At 40.6% G+C, this 18,437-nt stretch overlaps 1 protein-coding gene across 1 annotated transcript in view; it reads left to right on the forward strand.

Annotated features, from left to right (window-relative positions):
• Positions 1-18,437, forward strand: part of csmd3a (CUB and Sushi multiple domains 3a) — a 323,290-nt gene that overhangs the window by 92,247 nt on the left and 212,606 nt on the right. Inside the window, exons 6-7 of the mRNA XM_062985995.1 lie at positions 7,060-7,172; positions 11,439-11,516. Coding sequence (XP_062842065.1) covers positions 7,060-7,172; positions 11,439-11,516 — 191 coding nt within the window. The remainder of the gene's footprint in view (positions 1-7,059; positions 7,173-11,438; positions 11,517-18,437) is intronic.

Genomic DNA, 18,437 nt, shown 5'->3' on the forward strand with positions numbered 1-18,437 from the left:
CAAGGTGGAGTGGTCCGAGTCCTCTCTGTGTGGGTTTCCTCTGGGAGCTTTGATTTCCTCCCACAGTACAAAGATATGCAAGTGAGGAGAACTAGAGATACAAGAGAGATGTTCGATATTAAACTTGAACTGATGAATCTTGTGTAACCAGTAACTACCGTTCCTGTCATGAATGTAACCTGATGTTAAAATCCCAATAAACAAATAACATCCTGTTTGTGTTAAAAGCCAAAATTATAAAGCCACATTCACCCTCTGATTATTATTATTATTATTATTATTATTATTAATATTATTATTATTAATATTATTATTATTAATATTATTAGTATTATTGTTTGTAATATTAATACTATTATTATTTTTTTTTTATTATTATTATTATTATTACTATTATTATTACTATTATATTATTATTATTACTATTATATTATTATTATTATTATTATACTCTGCCACTCATGCCTGTGTCTCAACCAGACAGTAGGAGCCGCTGCAACAAGGTGATGTGTCTAAGGCGATGTGCTCCAGACTGCTGCACCGCCCAAGTTCCATGGTCGCTAGCTATATGAAACTGATTTAGTAATTATGGAGCGCTCTACATTATCTCCATTAAACAGAGTCCTTAGTTCTGAAACTACAGAAGAAAGAGAAGTGTAGGAAAAAGAAGCTTTGCTATAAACACACACCATTACATAACAACGTAAACTTCTGAAAGTGATTGTACTTCTCTCTGGCCTTTATTCCATTCACCCCCGCACTCTTTCTGTAGGCTTGTTTAATTGCTACTGGCGTTATATTGACTGTAGCTTGGTGTTGGATGTTTCTAAAACAAATAAAATGCTCGTGTTGGGCATTGTGTGGGTACATTATTGATGGGGTTGCAGAGTGTGTGTTTACGTGTAAAAGCTTTAGTGCTTTGGGGGGCTTGTGAATGTGACTGGGAGGGTGTGCTGGAGTTCATCCAGATTTTGCAGTATTTATAAGGGATGTGCTTAATTTTTGTAGGTCCGTGGTCGCCTTAAAGTGAAGCACCAGATGTTGTTTGGTCACTCAGAAGAATAAATGAATCAGAGAGAAGAAAATGAAAAGAAATCGTAGAGAGCTAACAACAGCCGGAAACTAATTCCTTGTTCCTAATGAATAAACTGATTCTGATCCCAAGTTGAAATGAGTGATGGGCACAAGAAACTATTGTGAAATTTTACAGATGTGACCTTTCAAATTTCAATTCTATTCTTTAGAAATAATAGATATGATTAAAGAATATGATATGTTCTGTTAGTACAGCAGAAGTCTAACATTTACATTTTCAGCATTTAGCAGACGCTTTTATCCAAAGCGACTTACACAATGAGCAATTGAGGGTTAAGGGCCTTGCTCAGGGACCCAACAGTGGCAACTTGGTGGTGGTGGGGCTTGAACCGGGAACCTTCTGTTTACTAGTCCAGTACCTTAACCACTGAGCTATCACTGGCCCATAACGTGACATACACGTGTAAAGAGCGTCACAGTTTGTTAAAAGCCGTGATTTCTGTCTGCATTGTTCTGTGACTAAATGTTCCTGATCTGTAAACGAATAAAACATCGTGTTTGGAATATAACAGCTTGTGACCCCTCTGTGCCTATGTAAATAGGGCTAGTTTACCTACACCCATGAAACCGTGACCATCGGAAAGTCTTGAAAGCTTTCTGCAGATCTCAGAAAGTGCATCATAAATATGCTCACTTGGACCGACGTCAGGTCCAAAGATCATCTGTACAAACCATCTTCTGCGAATACAAAGTACACAGAGAAGTGGTCCATTTGCCAAAAAGAAAATAAAAGTAAAAAAGTGTGTAAATGGTCGTTTTTCTCATGCTGAGAGAAAGTTGGTCCAGATATTTGGATGTAATCCAAGTACCACAATAGTTAGAAATAGATTCGGCATGAAATAGAAGCTGATCATTACGAGCTGAAAAATCACAGCGTCTCAGTCTTGCTCCTGCGCCTGAATTGACGCTTTAAAGCTCAATTTAAGCTTAAAAAAAACCTTCTGTAGGCTGGAGGAAAAATTTGTGCTCGGATGGAAGAAAAATTTAGTTATTTGTCCACAAAGACCAGAAAGAAAGACCCGATTTTATTTTACAAAAAGGAAGTCCAGCAACAGTGTAGTTACTGTTAGGAATAATGGTGATGGTACTATTACACTTGCAGTTGATTATTGATTACAGAACTATTGCTTAAACAACACACTGACCAAATCATGCTAGGTTAAAGTTCTGACCCCACTGAACTGCACTGAAATATCTACAGTGTAAGAAAAGCACTATTTAATTTTACTAATAATTTATATATACACATACAGTGGTACCTTGGGAGTGGCGTTGAGTTTCAAAGTCGTTGAGTTTCAAGATATTTTTTCCCATAAGGATGTGTAGGAAACCTGTTAATGTGTCCATGGTCCCATAGAACTGCATTTATTTTAGGCTAATGTAAAATAATGAGGTTGTTTTTGACACTTATACACTGAAAGTAACACAAGTATAATATAAAAACAGTTAAATACAACTTAAAATAATGAGCAGTAATAATAAAGAGAAGTTTAGTGCCCCTGTGTCGTTCTTTTAGTACATTAAACCACATTACACTTTTTTTTAACGATAAGCATTTTAGACTCTGGGAGAAGCTGATTCTTATTCTCACAATTTCTCAGAACCTCGAGCTGTAACACAAGTTTAAAAGTGAAACAGGGAGGAAAATCCAGATAAACACAGATACATGTGGAGCTTTCAGACTGGATTTGACGGTTATTCCACACAAATGCAGATTCGTCTCATTTTTGTGAGCGCTGTACAAAACACGTTACACACGTCGAGTTTAAGGGTACAAATTTTCTCAATGAAGGGTGTTGAGGTTCAAAGATTTCGAGTTTAGGGGACGTTGAGTTACAAGGTGTAAGTGTATATTGCTATTGGGATTGGGCGTCCGAGGAGCGTGTATTCACCTGTCCCACACTCCCTCTGACGCGTGTGCAGTCTCTCGACTCCCTCTTATTCGCCTGTACTTCAGTGAATTCTGATATCTCGCTCTGAGAGTCACAGCCTGATCTACACGTTCCTCCACTTCTGTACAGGCACCTTGGGCTGCTAACCAGGGTCCTTACAGAGAGTTAAAGACCCCACCAACTGGCCGCTCAGGTGGTGGAGCGGTAAAAACACATGCTAGCACACCAGAGCACTGCGGATTGTGCCTGCTATGGGGCGCCCAGCCGACTGGTAGCAGAGCTGAGACTCAAACTCGGGGAGTTTAGAATTCCATCGCTGGGGTTCCACCTGGGCTCTCTATGTATGTATATTTTTGACCCAGCAGATTCAGTAGCAGTTAGGTGACAAACCTAATTTTTTATCATTTACTGAACTCAAAAAATAAAAAAACTACCTTTAGGCTCCATGACAGACACGTTGTGGATCTGTGTGGTAAATTTGCGTGTCGTTTCGGTTGAAAACACCTTCAGCCTGGCAGCCTGCGACGTGGAACACGAATGTAATTTCAGCTACAGAGTGTCGCTGACAAAAACAGTGCGACTGCATCTCAGGCTTTTGAATCTTATTTGGAGGTGAAAGAACAGAGAAGCGTATTGGCAGATCGGCGCTACGTTCTATAAGTATTAAATGATTACCTGCTTGCTAACACCATTACGCTGTGCTGCCAGTTCAATTGGCTAGAAAATGAAAAATGACATGCTGTGTTTACTGCAAGAAGCGAACACACAAAGAGTGGGAAAGAAATTGATCATCCTGACATTTATAATTCATGACAAATAGGCCCCGTAGGCATTGAAATAAAATAATATAAGAATGCGTTTTATTTTTACCGCTTGATGTTGGTGGATTGTGGCCAGGCGCAGGCTGTTTTTGGTTTAATTTATCTGGATAACCGTGCAGAGGATTATAAATTTAGATCAGATATATTATTCAGCGTGGGTTTACTTGATGTATTTCTCTAAGGCAGAGTATGTGGGGCTAAATTAGTAATAAAACTGCTGCTCTTCTTATTTCTCCAAGTACGAGTGACGGTAAGAGTCGGCTTGCGATATTTTAACTTTTTTATTCGATGGTAACCTTTTTGTGACATATAAAAAGGTCCCCACATGCAGGCTGTCCAGCGAATAAGTGAACTGTGTGAGAATGAACACAGGAATCCTGGGATTATTATTATATAATATAATAAAACAAATAAAAACTAGGTTTTGATTGTAAACCTTGAATTCTGAGACACTAAGGCGCATTCAGTCGGGTTGTAAGCACTATCAGAAGAACATGCACATATTGAGCTTTGAGATCCAGACATCCCATCCAGGAGCATCAATGCAGATCAGGGGGGTCCAAACATTTTTTGTTGGGGGCCAGATGGAGTAAAAATATGTAAACACGAGGCCACAGCCTCTTTTGTAATAAAATTAATATAAATATAACAGAGCTCCTGATTACTTACAATTCCACTTCTTTTTTATAGAATGCCTTTATATATGTATATACATATACAGATGTACAGTACAACGAAATTCATTCTGTTTGGAAGCTGGGGTCAAAAAGCAAGGTCAGCCATCGTGCGGCGCCCCTGAAGCAGAGAGGGTTAAGGACCTTGCTCAAGCCGGGATTTGAACTCTTAACCTTTCAGTTGATAGCCCAAAGCTCTACCCATTAGGCTACCACTGGCTCCATCTATTATTTGAGGGACTAATGATCTATCGTTGACAAGATTTCGCCGATTTCACTCACCAATTTAGAATCCTAATGGGAAGATTATTACACTTTTATAAATTAAACATACCCACCTCCCTCTGAAAAAATATTCATTTTCCCTGCGTGCCTGAAATCTTCTGCGTTCGCGTCAAGTTTTCGTTCTTTTGGAGCCGCTGTGTATATCCAAGATCTCGGGAATATTAATGTGGGTGTAACTTTAATGTTTTGAGTCGAGGGAAAGAAGACGGGGAGCATTTTAGATTTGTTTTATGTGAGAGCGACACCCAGAGGTCAGACAGTTCAAGCAGTTTGTTTAAAACCTGCGTAATAGTGGCACAGCTTTAGTTTTATTTCTAAAATACCTCGTGAGCCGTTTCAAATATGGTAAAGGGCCACAAATGACCCGCGGGCCATAGTTTGGACATTGCTGGTGTAGGTTATGACTGGGGTCACGAGCCCAAAAAATGGCTTGCAAAGAAAAATAATAATAATTAAATAAACGATTTTAACAGGCACATCAACACGAAATAAACTTGTACACAAATGCCCCCTTGTGGAGGCTATACGTTACACCTTGTAAACCACAGTGGACTCAGATTGCCACCAATTTTATTAAAATCATAGACAAAATTTGGGTCACTAGAAAAAAAACTTTGACAAATTTGATTATAGCGTCCAGATCATACCACTGGTCCTCTCAAAAGACGTGATGAGTAAGATTCCAGGGATTGAGGACTCGAGAGATGACCTTTCGCAGACTTCACTGGGTAGGGTTCGGATCTCAAGTGGCCAATACTTCTGCTCTTAATGAAACACTCCTCTTGGTTTCTGCAAATATGGTACTCCATCACTGCACTCCATCATCTTAACTTTGGCCATTTATGGCATTTAACTAATGGCCGAGGTGTGTACGCTTTAATCTGGACATCCACTTGAGAGGATACAGGAGGACGGCATATTCAGCAACACCAAGACACTCCTGGCAAAGTGGTTGTTAGAGGGAATTAGTTGGCCGCTTGACAGCTTCTGACTAGCCGGCCAAAATTTTTCCACGTTTTTTTTTCCTTGAAGGACAATTAAGCGTAGACTCTCTCTGCCCTCCGACGGCATTGGTCTGCTCACTAGAAAATCGGTTTTCTTGGGCCACTGCCACCTTTTTACCGGTCTGCTGAAAGGCTGTTTGGCCGCGAGCTGCCCCCTTGACTCCGGGCAGCTCAGAGAAGCCGAGGAGCACCGGGCAGCTTTGTGAAGCGGTTCTGAAATGGCACGGAGAGTGTTCTGAGTTTGATCTCGCTAAGTGGCACTTAGACAGATCACTGCAGCAAGAAAGGCACCGGCATCAGACAGTGTTGAATATGCAGAATGGGTTTAACACCGGGCCACTTTAAAAACCATCGGCTGAGTGATTCCAACTGGTGAAATTACACAGGAGACAGTGAGGAAAGGGAATGAAGGAAAAAACTGAGTCCTGGGTTTAGAGAAGGATTCTGAATACTACTGTCAGCATTTTAATTTTAGCACTACTTTTAATGTTGTGCTGAATACCTAAAGCATAATTATATATTTTTAAACTGCATTATAAATGCTTTATGTAACACCTAGGGGTCTTAACTGTCAGAGATCCAAATAAGATCACAATTTTACGAAACTATGAGGTTGCATTCTCATAAAATGCAGCAAAACCACTTGCATGTGCCATTTAGTGCATTTCCACCAAAAGAACACTGGTACTTGAACTGGTTCTGTTCTGGTTTCTTTGAACCTCTGTGTTTTTTAGAGAACCGGCCGGCGTTTCCACCATTTATTTGGGAGCCAAGTCTGCTTTATCAACAATGGGCGTTGCATAACGAAAGTAAAGAGTAGTAGCATGATGGCGGAGAATGTAGATCACCTGCGAGCATTTGTGCCATTGTTAAAGATGTTAATTTTCATGCAAAAAGATGTAGAAGGCGACCTCGTTCCTCGTGTTTGTTGCCATTGTTGCTTTATTTATTGCATTCACATGAGAAATGTTTTGCGGACCCTTGGTGCAAATAGTCAGTGAAAAAGGGGTAACAGTGAAGCGTTGCCACTTTACTTTGCCACCTTAACTGCACAGATTTTGCACAGAAAAATCTTCTTCCCCTTAAAGCTTCTTTGAGTGTCCAAAAAGGTGGAAATCAGATGGAGCTAAATCCGAACTATAAGCGTCTCAGTCTCTCTCTCAGACACCGATATTATCTAATTAATCTTGTGAAAAGCTACAATAATATAGAGGGAAGATGTTTTTGGGTTTTATTTCTATCATTCTTGTATTGTTGAAATTGTTGATTATTTTTCTTTCTGTTTCAGGTTGTCTGGGACGAATATTCCAGTGCCCATAGTCAGCAACAAAAACTGGCTCCGGCTGCATTTCGTGACCGATAAAAGTCATCGACATAAAGGATTTAGTGCTCAGTATCAAGGTAAACTCCATGTCTGTTACACTGTTTAATGTTTTGCCTCAATGTAAGCTGAGTTCGAACAGCACACACACATATAGGGGACAGTGGTAGTCTAGTGGGTAGAGCTTTGGGCTATCAATCAGAAGGTTGAGAGTTTAAATCCAAGCTCTTCCATGCAGCCACTGTTGGACTGTTGGACTCTTGAGCAGGGTCATTAACTCTTTCGACTCCAGGGGCGCCAGAGAGTGTCTGAGCCTGTGCTCTGACCCCAGCTTTCAAAGGAATTGAATTGTATTGTACATGTGTGTATTTATATATGACAAATAAAGGCATTCTCTATTTCAGTGGTCCCCAACCACTGGGTTGTGGACCGGTACCCGTCCGTGGGTCATTTATTACCTGGCCGCACAGAAGGAATGAATAATTAGAGACAGCTACAAGAGCAATTACATTTCCAACACTCTTCAGGTGTTATTGTCCCCAATCACCACTAGGTGGGAGCAGCGTCTTGTTGCAGTAAAAAGGATTTACACAGATTTTCCATTCTAGAGTTATTCTATTTTAAATCCCCCCGCCGGTCTGTAAAATTATATCTTATATGAAACCGGTCCGTGGTCCTCTGCTCTATTCTATACAATAGTGTTAAAAAGTAATTGCCCCTGTCTAATTGTCTAATCTCTGTTATTACATATATATCACAAAATAATTTCAGTCCATTAAAACGAAACATGACATTACACAGGTTTAAAACACACCTCATCGTTTCCTACATTTAATCTACACATCTAAACCTACACAACTTTATTTCCCATGCAACGACCTCAACTAATCATGTTCTAGATCATAATATTAGTATTTTAAGTGACTGTGGAGAAACTGGAGCCAGATCTACTTTACAAAAGCTGCTTGAGATCAGACAGACTGCTGAGTCTCACGTCTCACCAGGTCCAAATTAAATTTAACTCCGAAAGTTCAGTTCTGTTTATTTGAGACGTTCAGATGTGAACATGCGTCTGTATTTGAGCCACAAAACCCATTTACACTTCAGATTACGCTCACTGATCTTACACTGAAGTCAAGAATTTTCTGATTGTGAGGAGAGAAGTGAAATGTATTGTTTCATCAATAACGGCAATTTTCTCTACAATTCTTTTACTCTTTCACTGTCTGGGATGAACCTTTCTACATTTTTTGCAAGATCTTATGATGTATTTGCTGTCTGGAAGATCTTGTTTTGATTTGTCTTTTTAAAAAGCATTAATCCAAGAAGAATTCATGTTCAGGGCGGCACGGTGGCTCGGTGGGTAGCACTGTCGCCTCACAGCAAGAAGGCTCTGGGTTCAATCCCCAGGCGGGGCGGTCCGGCGGAGTTTGCATGTTCTCCCCGTGTCTGCGTGGGATTCCTCCGGGAGCTCCGGTTTCCTTTTTTTGTTTCACAGTCCAAAAACATGCAGTCAGGTTAATTGGAGACACTGAATTGCCCTGTAGATGAATGGGTGTGTGTGTATACCCTGCGATGGATTGGCGCCCCGTCCAGGGTGTTACTGTGTGCCTTGCGCCCATTGAAAAGCTGGGATAGGCTCCAGCACCTCCGCACAACCCTAATTGGATGAGCAGTTAAGAAAGTGAGTGAGTGTGTAATCCAGGTTCTTCCTTGTTGATAGATTCGTTTTCACCTCGGTTCTATTATATTTTGCTGTTATGAACCTCATACTGAGCTTAGGTTAGAGATGCCTGCTGTTTTTTCCATAAACTCATGTTAGCTTTTTTGGAGTCTTTGCTAAGCCTGTAGAGAAATTAAGGCAGGCTGTTCACTCTTGCTTCGATTCCAAGTTTTCTTCAACTAAAAATAATCGTCCTACACTTTTTCTGCTGTTTGCTTCTCCTCAGCACCTGATTTTTTAGTGCAAAAACTTATATACAGTACATAGTATATGCAGTACTATCTAACATAAATAATGAACAAATCCTGATTTTAGTCATGGGCTAGTCTGCTAAAAGTGACCTGACACAGAGGGCACTGTAGATAGCTGACCCATCTGTGCAGCCAACCATCACAAAGTGATGACGACGTGGCGACATGACACGACATGATTTTAATCTGCTTCTCCCTCCGTGATGTTTGAAGAGCTGAAGAGAGAGATCAGCTCATCTGTAACATCTGCTGTATTTGTCAAACTGACTAGATCTGAATCAGCTCGGTGGGAAAAGTACTCTCATGTCAAGGAATAAAAATGACAAAACAATTCTTTAAGATTTACTTCCACTGGATCTGAGCTTTTAATGTGGTCCTGATGCAGGGGCATAATTATGTCGTTCATGTGGGCCGGTGTGTCAAAGGAAAGTGAATCTATAAGAGACAGACCTGTCATCCTGTCACTGCAGTGAAGGGAAAGGCACAAATATGTTTAAAGCCATGATGAGCTCTGTATATTTATGGACAGAAACTTTAAAGAATGTTACAATAAAAACACTAAATCAGAATTTACATAGAAAATACTTTTACTGATATTTAAAGTACCATCCATCACACACAACACACTTTTACAACGGTTTTCAGAATCTCTGAGACGTCCCCAAACCTTGATCCCTTCATGAACTCTTGAAGGCGAGGAAACCCAAAAAAGTCAGCAGGTGCTTTCATCACTTCCATCAGCGTTTTGTTTGTCTCCGTCGCCGTTTTTCCCAATTTGAAACAAAACTTAATGTTCTGTCACTGCTATATTCCTGTTTGACGCCACCTATTCAACAGACCGAGCTCAAATGACTGTGACACTTCTCTTGATGTCTTTATGTCATTCGAGATATCTGACTATTCACTGAAAATTTTTTTGTATATATAGATACACCAACCAGGCATAACATTATGAGAACTGAGAGGTGAAGTGAATAACACTGATTATCTCTTCATCACGGCACCTGTTAATGGGGGGGATATATTAGACAGCAAACGAACATTTTATCCTCAAAGTTGATGTTAGAAGCAGGAAAGTTTGACAAGGAGCAAATTGTGATGGCTAGACAACTGGGTCAGAGCATCTCCAAAACTGCAGCTCTTGTGGGGTGTTCCCAGTCTGCAATGGTCAGTATCTATCAAAAGTGGTCCAAGAATAGAACAGTGGTAAACCGGCGACAGGGTCATGGGCGGCCAATGCTCACGTGGGGAGCGAAGGCTGGTCCGTGTGGTCCGATCCAACAGATGAGCTACTGTTGCTTAAATTATTGAAAAAGAAAGGTGTCAGAATACACAGAGCATCACAGTTGCTGGACTGTTCTGGCAGCAAAAGGGGGACCAACACAATATTAGGAAGGTGGTCATAATGTTTTGTCTTTTTGTCAGTTTATATAGCTATGAATACCTCCTTTCGCTTAATGAATTAGACCCACCGTGACCCTTAACAGGATAAAGCAGTAGTAAAACAGACATTAAATTAATAAATGAATAAATTAATTAATAAATATACACATTCATACATATATATGAAGAAAAATGGACCAGTACGGAATTTTCAAACCCTGGTAAAAAATAATAATAATTAAATAAACAAATTTTAACAGGCACATAAACACAACACAAACACCCCTTTAGTTACATCTTGTAAACCACAGTTGGACCAGATTTTTTATTAATTAATTTGATCTCATTCTGTGTTTCATTTTGATGCATTGTTTGTGTTGTTTGGGTCGCAGTAAAAATCACGGACAAAATGTGGGTCACTAGACAAAACGTTTGAAACACCCTGGGCAGGTACATACATCCACTTTAAATCTACACACGAAAATGTCACTTACTCTCAAAAATACAAACAAAACTTATGGATTCCTGAGCATAAACAAACGTGGAATTAAAAATACGTATTAAAAGCTAGATACATAAAGACAAAGTGTAAAATTACCACCAATTCACTTTGTACAGCATTAACGTTCAATTATAATTCCCCAAACGTTAGTCCCTCTGATTGACTCACAATTTTAAATACATCCATACATATTTTGTGATTCAGGTCCTCAGTGATGCCGTCTCAGATCCAGATCATAAGATGACTGGAAGAGACGCTAGCGAGTCCCCAGGCTCCCGTGAGAACGGGCTTTTTAGCCCTCGAACGTGCCCCTCTCCAAGTCTCTGTAGGAGAACGTCTGTCTCGACACCTCCGTTTCCTTTCAATCTTCTTTGCTCAAGTCTACACCGAGTGGATGCAGCAGAGAGCAGAGATCGATCACAGCGGTGTAGTTTTTGTTCTCTCAGAGACCAAAGTTGTCAGATTTTATTTTTCCTCTCTTTAACAGTGAAACGGTCTGGAGACTTCAAATCAAGAGGAGTGAAACTGCTGCCGGGGAAAGACAACACCAGCAAGTACGCTATAAGTAAGTCAGTCTCACCTTTCCAAACTTTTTCTGGACTATTGTTAATCTCTACCACGTATTTATAACCAAGCTAAACTTTCTAATGCTGACATGTCATGAGCCATCAGGAATTAAAATAGTCACAAATCCAGCTTGTTTGTGCTCCTGGGGCCACACCCCTCTTGCACATGTTGGAGGTGGTCTTGTTTAAGGTTTTAAGTTGTTCAAAACGATATATATATATATGTATACATATATTATTCTCAAATATTAGAAGCAGGAAAAATGGGCGAGCGTGAGGATTTGAGCGAGTTTGACGATGGACAAATTGTGATGGCTAGATGACTGGGTCAGAGCATCTCCAAAACTGCAGCTCTTGTGGGGTGTTCCCGGTCTGCAGTGGTCAGTATCTATCAAAAGTGGTCCAAGGAAGAAACAGTGGTAAACCGGCAACAGGGTCATGGGTGGCCAAGGGTCATTGATGCATGTGGAGAGCAAAGGCTGGTCCGTGTGGTCCAATCCAACAGATGAGCTACTGTAGCTCAGATTGCTGAAGAAGTTAATGCTGGTTCTGATAGAAAGGTGTCAGAATACACAGTGCATCGCAGTTTGTTGCATATGGGGGGACCAACACTATATTAGGAAGGTGGTCATAATGTTATGCCTGATCGGTTTGTATATACATATACAGTGTATCACAAAAGTGAGTACACCCCTCACATTTCTGCAGATATTTAAGTATATCTTTTCATGGGACAACACTGACAAAATGACACTTTGACACAATGAAAAGTAGTCTGTGTGCAGCTTATATAACAGTGTAAATTTATTCTTCCCTCAAAATAACTCAATATACAGCCATTAATGTCTAAACCACCGGCAACAAAAGTGAGTACACCCCTAAGAGACTACACCCCTAAATGTCCAAATTGAGCACTGCTTGTCATTTTCCCTCCAAAATGTCATGTGATTTGTTAGTGTTACTAGGTCTCAGGTGTGCATAGGGAGCAGGTGTGTTCAATTTAGTAGTACAGCTCTCTCATACTGGTCACTGAAAGTTCCAACATGGCACCTCATGGCAAAGAACTCTCTGAGGATCTTAAAAGACGAATTGTTGCGCTACATGAAGATGGCCAAGGCTACAAGAAGATTGCCAACACCCTGAAACTGAGCTGCAGCACAGTGGCCAAGATCATCCAGCGTTTTAAAAGAGCAGGGTCCACTCAGAACAGACCTCGCGTTGGTCGTCCAAAGAAGCTGAGTGCACGTGCTCAGCGTCACATCCAACTGCTGTCTTTGAAAGATAGGCGCAGGAGTGCTGTCAGCATTGCTGCAGAGATTGAAAAGGTGGGGGGTCAGCCTGTCAGTGCTCAGACCATACGCCGCACACTACATCAAATTGGTCTGCATGGCTGTCACCCCAGAAGGAAGCCTCTTCTGAAGTCTCTACACAAGAAAGCCCGCAAACAGTTTGCTGAAGACATGTCAACAAAGGACATGGATTACTGGAACCATGTCCTATGGTCTGATGAGACCAAGATTAATTTGTTTGGTTCAGATGGTTTTAAGCATGTGTGGCGGCAATCAGGTGAGGAGTACAAAGATAAATGTGTCATGCCTACAGTCAAGCATGGTGGTGGGAATGCCATGGTCTGGGGCTGCATGAGTGCAGCAGGTGTTGGGGAGTTACATTTCATTGAGGGACACATGAACTCCAATATGTACTGTGAAATACTGAAGCAGAGCATGATCCCCTCCCTCCGGAAACTGGGTCGCAGGGCAGTGTTCCAGCATGATAATGAGCCCAAACACACCTCTAAGACGACCACTGCTTTATTGAAGAGGCTGAGGGTAAAGGTGATGGACTGGCCAAGCATGTCTCCAGACCTAAACCCAATAGAACATCTTTGGGGCATCCTCAAGCGGAAGGTGGAGGAGCGCAAAGTCTCGAATGTCCGCCAGCTCCGTGATGTCGTCATGGAAGAGTGGAAAAGCATTCCAGTGGCAACCTGTGAAGCTCTGGTAAACTCCATGCCCAGGAGAGTTAAGGCAGTTCTGGGAAATAATGGTGGCCACACAAAATATTGACACTTCAGGAACTTTCACTAAGGGGTGTACTCACTTTTGTTGCCGGTGGTTTAGACATTAATGGCTGTATATTGAGTTATTTTGAGGGAAGAATAAATTTACACTGTTATATAAGCTGCACACAGACTACTTTTCATTGTGTCAAAGTGTCATTTTGTCAGTGTTGTCCCATGAAAAGATATACTTAAATATCTGCAGAAATGTGAGGGGTGTACTCACTTTTGTGATACACTGTATATTTAATCAAAGCTTTAAACTCACCCATCAGCATCCCTACCTTGGACCAGCCAATGGCTGAAACATTTGTTTTAAAGTGCTGAGACCCTTTTTTAGAATTTAGTAGAATTTTTTAACAGTCCGAGGTCTCAGTTGTCAAATAATGCATTTTAAAAGGCTCCACTTTCTAACAGGACACAGGTCTGGACTGCAGGCAGGCCAGACTAGCACCAGCACTGTAATTTTGTAAGATGTGCAGGATCACGCTTGGCTTTAACAAGCAAGGAGGTCTCTAAAACGATGTCGTCTGGATCAGGGTTTTTCAAAACCTGGTTCGAACCAAAAAAAAATGGGTTGCAAAGAAAAATACTAAATAAACAACACATTTTTACAGGCATATGAACTGAAACTTGGATGTGAACGCCCCCTTGTGGAGAGAATAAGATATTTTAAGCTTTTTCTGTGTTGCATGTGGGTCGCTTGAAAACTAGATGGAAACGTGTGAATGTATGAAACAAAGGGTATTAAGATCTAGTACATTCTGAAGGTTATTCCATGACTGTCTGTCTGTTTATTTTAATATTCCTGCTGATTGAACATTTCTGTTTAGTCTGACTTATTCTGAAAAATACCCTTGACGTTCGAAAACATTCTGTACTGCACACGTGTGAAAGATTTCCTGAGAACTCACAGTCCTGTTTCTCCGTGCTGTGTTTTGTTTTCTAAAATGATAGTTTTTATTTTACTCGTGTGTACCTGCTGCAGAATGTAACCTCACCCTACATTTCACAAAAAAATGGAGGAACCGTGATGGACCAAACACTTAAAACTATACAGCGGTACCTTGTAATTCAACGTTCCCTAAAGTAAGAATATTTAAAACTTGATGCACTTCAGGGAGAAATTTGTTCCCTTAAACTCGTTCCCAGCGCGCTCGGCTTAAGCTGTAAAATGTCATCAAAGTGCGAATATGAGACGAATAACAATCAAATCCACTCTGTGTTTAGCTGTGCAGAACTTTCCTCACTATATCGCTTTTCCGGGTCTAAAAGGCTTATCGTAAAAAAAAAAAGCTTAACGTGGTTTAATGTATTAAATGAAGGAGACAGGAGCACTAAACTTCTCTTCATTATTACTGATCATAAGTTATCCTCACTAATAAAATCCCTCACTCATTGTTTCAGTACAATAAGTCACGTTAAGCTTTGTGCACCGTCACAGTCCATAGGAAATAACAGCACAGCAGCGCAAAAGCTTTTGTGCCACTTTTCATGTGAATGTGCCGGTACTGAACGGAATACAGTATTCCAAGATCAAGCATCTCCACGATTAAGAAGCATAATGAAACAATAACTATATTTCAATTATATTTCAGTGTTTTTTATATTATATTCGTGCTATTTTCAGTGTATAAGAGTCAAAAACAACCCCATTACTTCACATAAGCCTAAATTATATGCAGTTCCACGGGACCAGGAAACGCATTAACAGGTTTCCCAAACATCCTTATGGGGAAAAATACCTTGAAACTCAACGTCTTTTAAACTCATCACCACTCCCAGAACCAACTGATGTCAAGTTTCAAGCTACCACTCTATTAGTAATCATCTGTAAAAATATGAGAAATCCTCTTAAAGGCTGTGAGGAATCTTTGGAGATAAACAGGCCAAATGATCACAGATCCTCCACCGTGTTATTTCGGTTCCTTTCAGTAAAACCATCCGCTGTTTAAGTCAAATTCACCTTAATTGTTTCCCCCACAGAAACTCTCCTCTTGTCTTATTTGACACCAGCACCTAATAGTGTGAGGCTAAGTGCTAATAGCATCTAGTAAACTCAAGGTACTCAAGTTAGAGGTGAGATAAAGAGAAGCTTCCTTTTCTCACACCTTTTGATAATTTGCTGTCATTAAAGTGAAGTTGTTTTGTTCAGTTGGAGAATTGGTGAGAGCAAAAAGCTACTATTTTGAGCGAATCTTCAATCCCTGGGGTTTTAATGCTGATTTTTTTTTTCATTCACACTATGTACTGTGTGTATGGAAGCAAAAAATGCTCGTGTCCCCTGTCAGGAAGGCTTATAATAGCTCTGATTGTTAAATCGTTTTTTTAATGACTGTTTTAAAAGTTGTTATGGACAGTTTAGTTGCTTTGCCAGTTTTAACACCAATGCTTGATTTATAAGGATCAATACGTTTGTACACCAATCAGGCATACCATTAGGACCACCTTCCTAATATCGTGTTGGTCCCCCTTTTACTGACCAAACAGCCCTGACCAATTGAGGCATGGACTCCACTAGATCCCTGAAGGTGTGCTGTGATATCTGGCACCAAGATGTCAGCAGCAGATCCTTTACCTCCTGTAAGTTGTGAGGTGGGGCCTCCATGGATCGGACTCGTTTGTCCAGCACATCCCACAGCTGCTCGATTGGATTGAGATCTGGACAATTTGAAGGCGTCAAACTCATTGTTGTGCTCCTCAAACCATTTCTATCAATCAGAACCAGCATTAACTTCTTCAGCAGTCTGAGCTACAGTAGCTCGTCTGTTGGATCGGACCACACGGGCATCAATGAGCCTTGGCCGCCCATGACCCTGTCGCTGGTTTACCACTTGGACCACTTTTGATAGATACTGACAACTGCAGATCGGGAACACCCCACAAGAGCTGCAGTTTTGGAGATGCTCTGATCCAGTCGTCTAGCCATCACAATTTGGCCCACGTCGAACTCTCTCAAACCCTCACTCTTGATCATTTTTCCTGCTTCTAACGTCAACTTTAAGGATAAAATGTTCACCTGCTGCCTAATTTATCCCACCCACTAACAGGTGCCGTGATGAAGAGATAATCAGTGTTATTCACTTCACCTGTCAGTGGTCATAATGTTATGTCTGGTCAGTGTGTATTTCTTCCATGTAAATAAACTACTACAGTAAAGTGGCATTTCTGCCAGTTTATATTCAGGTTCACCAGGTGAAACAGAAAAACGTAGACAACAAATATTTTAGGGGTGCCAAAAATTTTGGGTGCCAGTTTTCTCCAAACTTATCCCACTAAGTTTGTGTATCTTAGATCTAAAATTTTATCGTATGATTTAGCATGAAGATTTGTCCTTGGTTTAGTCAACATGTTACAGCTTTTCCAACCCAAGTATGCAGCTGACACTGTGGTAGCTGAGATTGGCTCATCAGAAAATGCGTTTTTACTGCTCCATAGTCTAGTGTAGGTGTGCTTTACACGGCCCAACCAGTGCTTACATCTTGGTCATGTAAAGTCAATTAATAATGCTTGCTGAGACAGTTTCTTGTTTATTCCTTGTAAATAAATGACTGTAGTAATTTGGCATCTCTGCCACTTTATATTAAATATATTATATTTTTAGAGGTGCTAGGAATGCCAGTTCCCATGTACATTTGTGTACCTTTTACATTTGTTTAGTCAACACATCACATCTTTTCCCTCTTAAGACACTATGGTAACTAAGACTGGTTTATTAGACTCCCAGAGTTATCTATCTCTACAGTAAATGCACTTTTACTGCTCTGTAGTCCGGTAGAGGTGTGCTTTACGTGGCCCAACCAGTGCTTACAATTGGACGTACTGATCTCAGGCTTGTATGCAGCTTCTTGGTCATGGAAAGTTAATTAACGAAGCCTTTAAAAATCATGTCTTGTGCTAATAATGCTTGTCGAGACAGTTTGGAATTTAGACAAAACCAAATAAGTTACCAAATAACTAAATAACATTTAGTCTAAAGATGATTATGTTGTTAAAAGCAGCGCACTCATCCTGTATAAGCTTGTACAGTACGTGACAAATAACAAATAGCATTTCAAACAAAGCGAGTGGAGCTTTAAACGTTGTTGATGCTAGGTTATGACTATTGATTGTCGCGTCTCGAGTTCTGTCTGATGTCTGACTCATAAAGATTGCTGTTAGTCGCTGCTTTATTTCCAGCAGCTTAATGCACTTTGATGGCAAGTGGATGCAGCCTGTCAGGCTCAGTTGGGTAAAGATTTTAGCTTTGATTAGCTTTTGTGTTTTATGGGTTATGAAATGTTGCATCTGCAGGTCGCAGGGTTCTTGCACGTCTGCTGGCTGATATGTAGGAATCGGTGACAGACTGTTTAGTTTTACCTGAAGCAGCTACTTTAAATGAACCCTAGGTCTAAGTAGTCCAGACTATATTTCAGACAGTGTGGGACTTTCTGAAAACCTGGTGAGCTGCCTTGCTGCCTACTGCCTACCTGATCAGCTGCCTCAGTAGAGAGGATTCTAATAAGACATCGACTCTTAAGGCAGATTATTTAGATAGAGTTTACAGCAATTGCTAATACAGTTAGCCTCAGGCCATTCAAACCGACGGGCTGAGGCGGCACAACCCGCTAGCGTTCTAGCTAACGTGTCCCTCCGTGTCCTGACGAGCCCGAATTCACAAATAAATGACACTTGTATAATTATACCTTTATACAAATAAACAATCAATAAAAATGTAGTTACATTTGAAAAGAACTCTGTTGGTTGCTCCACATTTGTCCACCATGTTTGTAGTTTTTTGGTGAGAAAAGTTGTGCCGCACTGAATGCTGGGATTGCCTTCAGCACTGAGGAAGAGCCGGACGCTCCCTCGTCATTCAGTC

This window comes from Trichomycterus rosablanca, chromosome 23 (genome assembly GCF_030014385.1).
Source record: "Trichomycterus rosablanca isolate fTriRos1 chromosome 23, fTriRos1.hap1, whole genome shotgun sequence".
In the NCBI taxonomy this organism is placed as follows: Eukaryota; Metazoa; Chordata; class Actinopteri; order Siluriformes; family Trichomycteridae; genus Trichomycterus; species Trichomycterus rosablanca.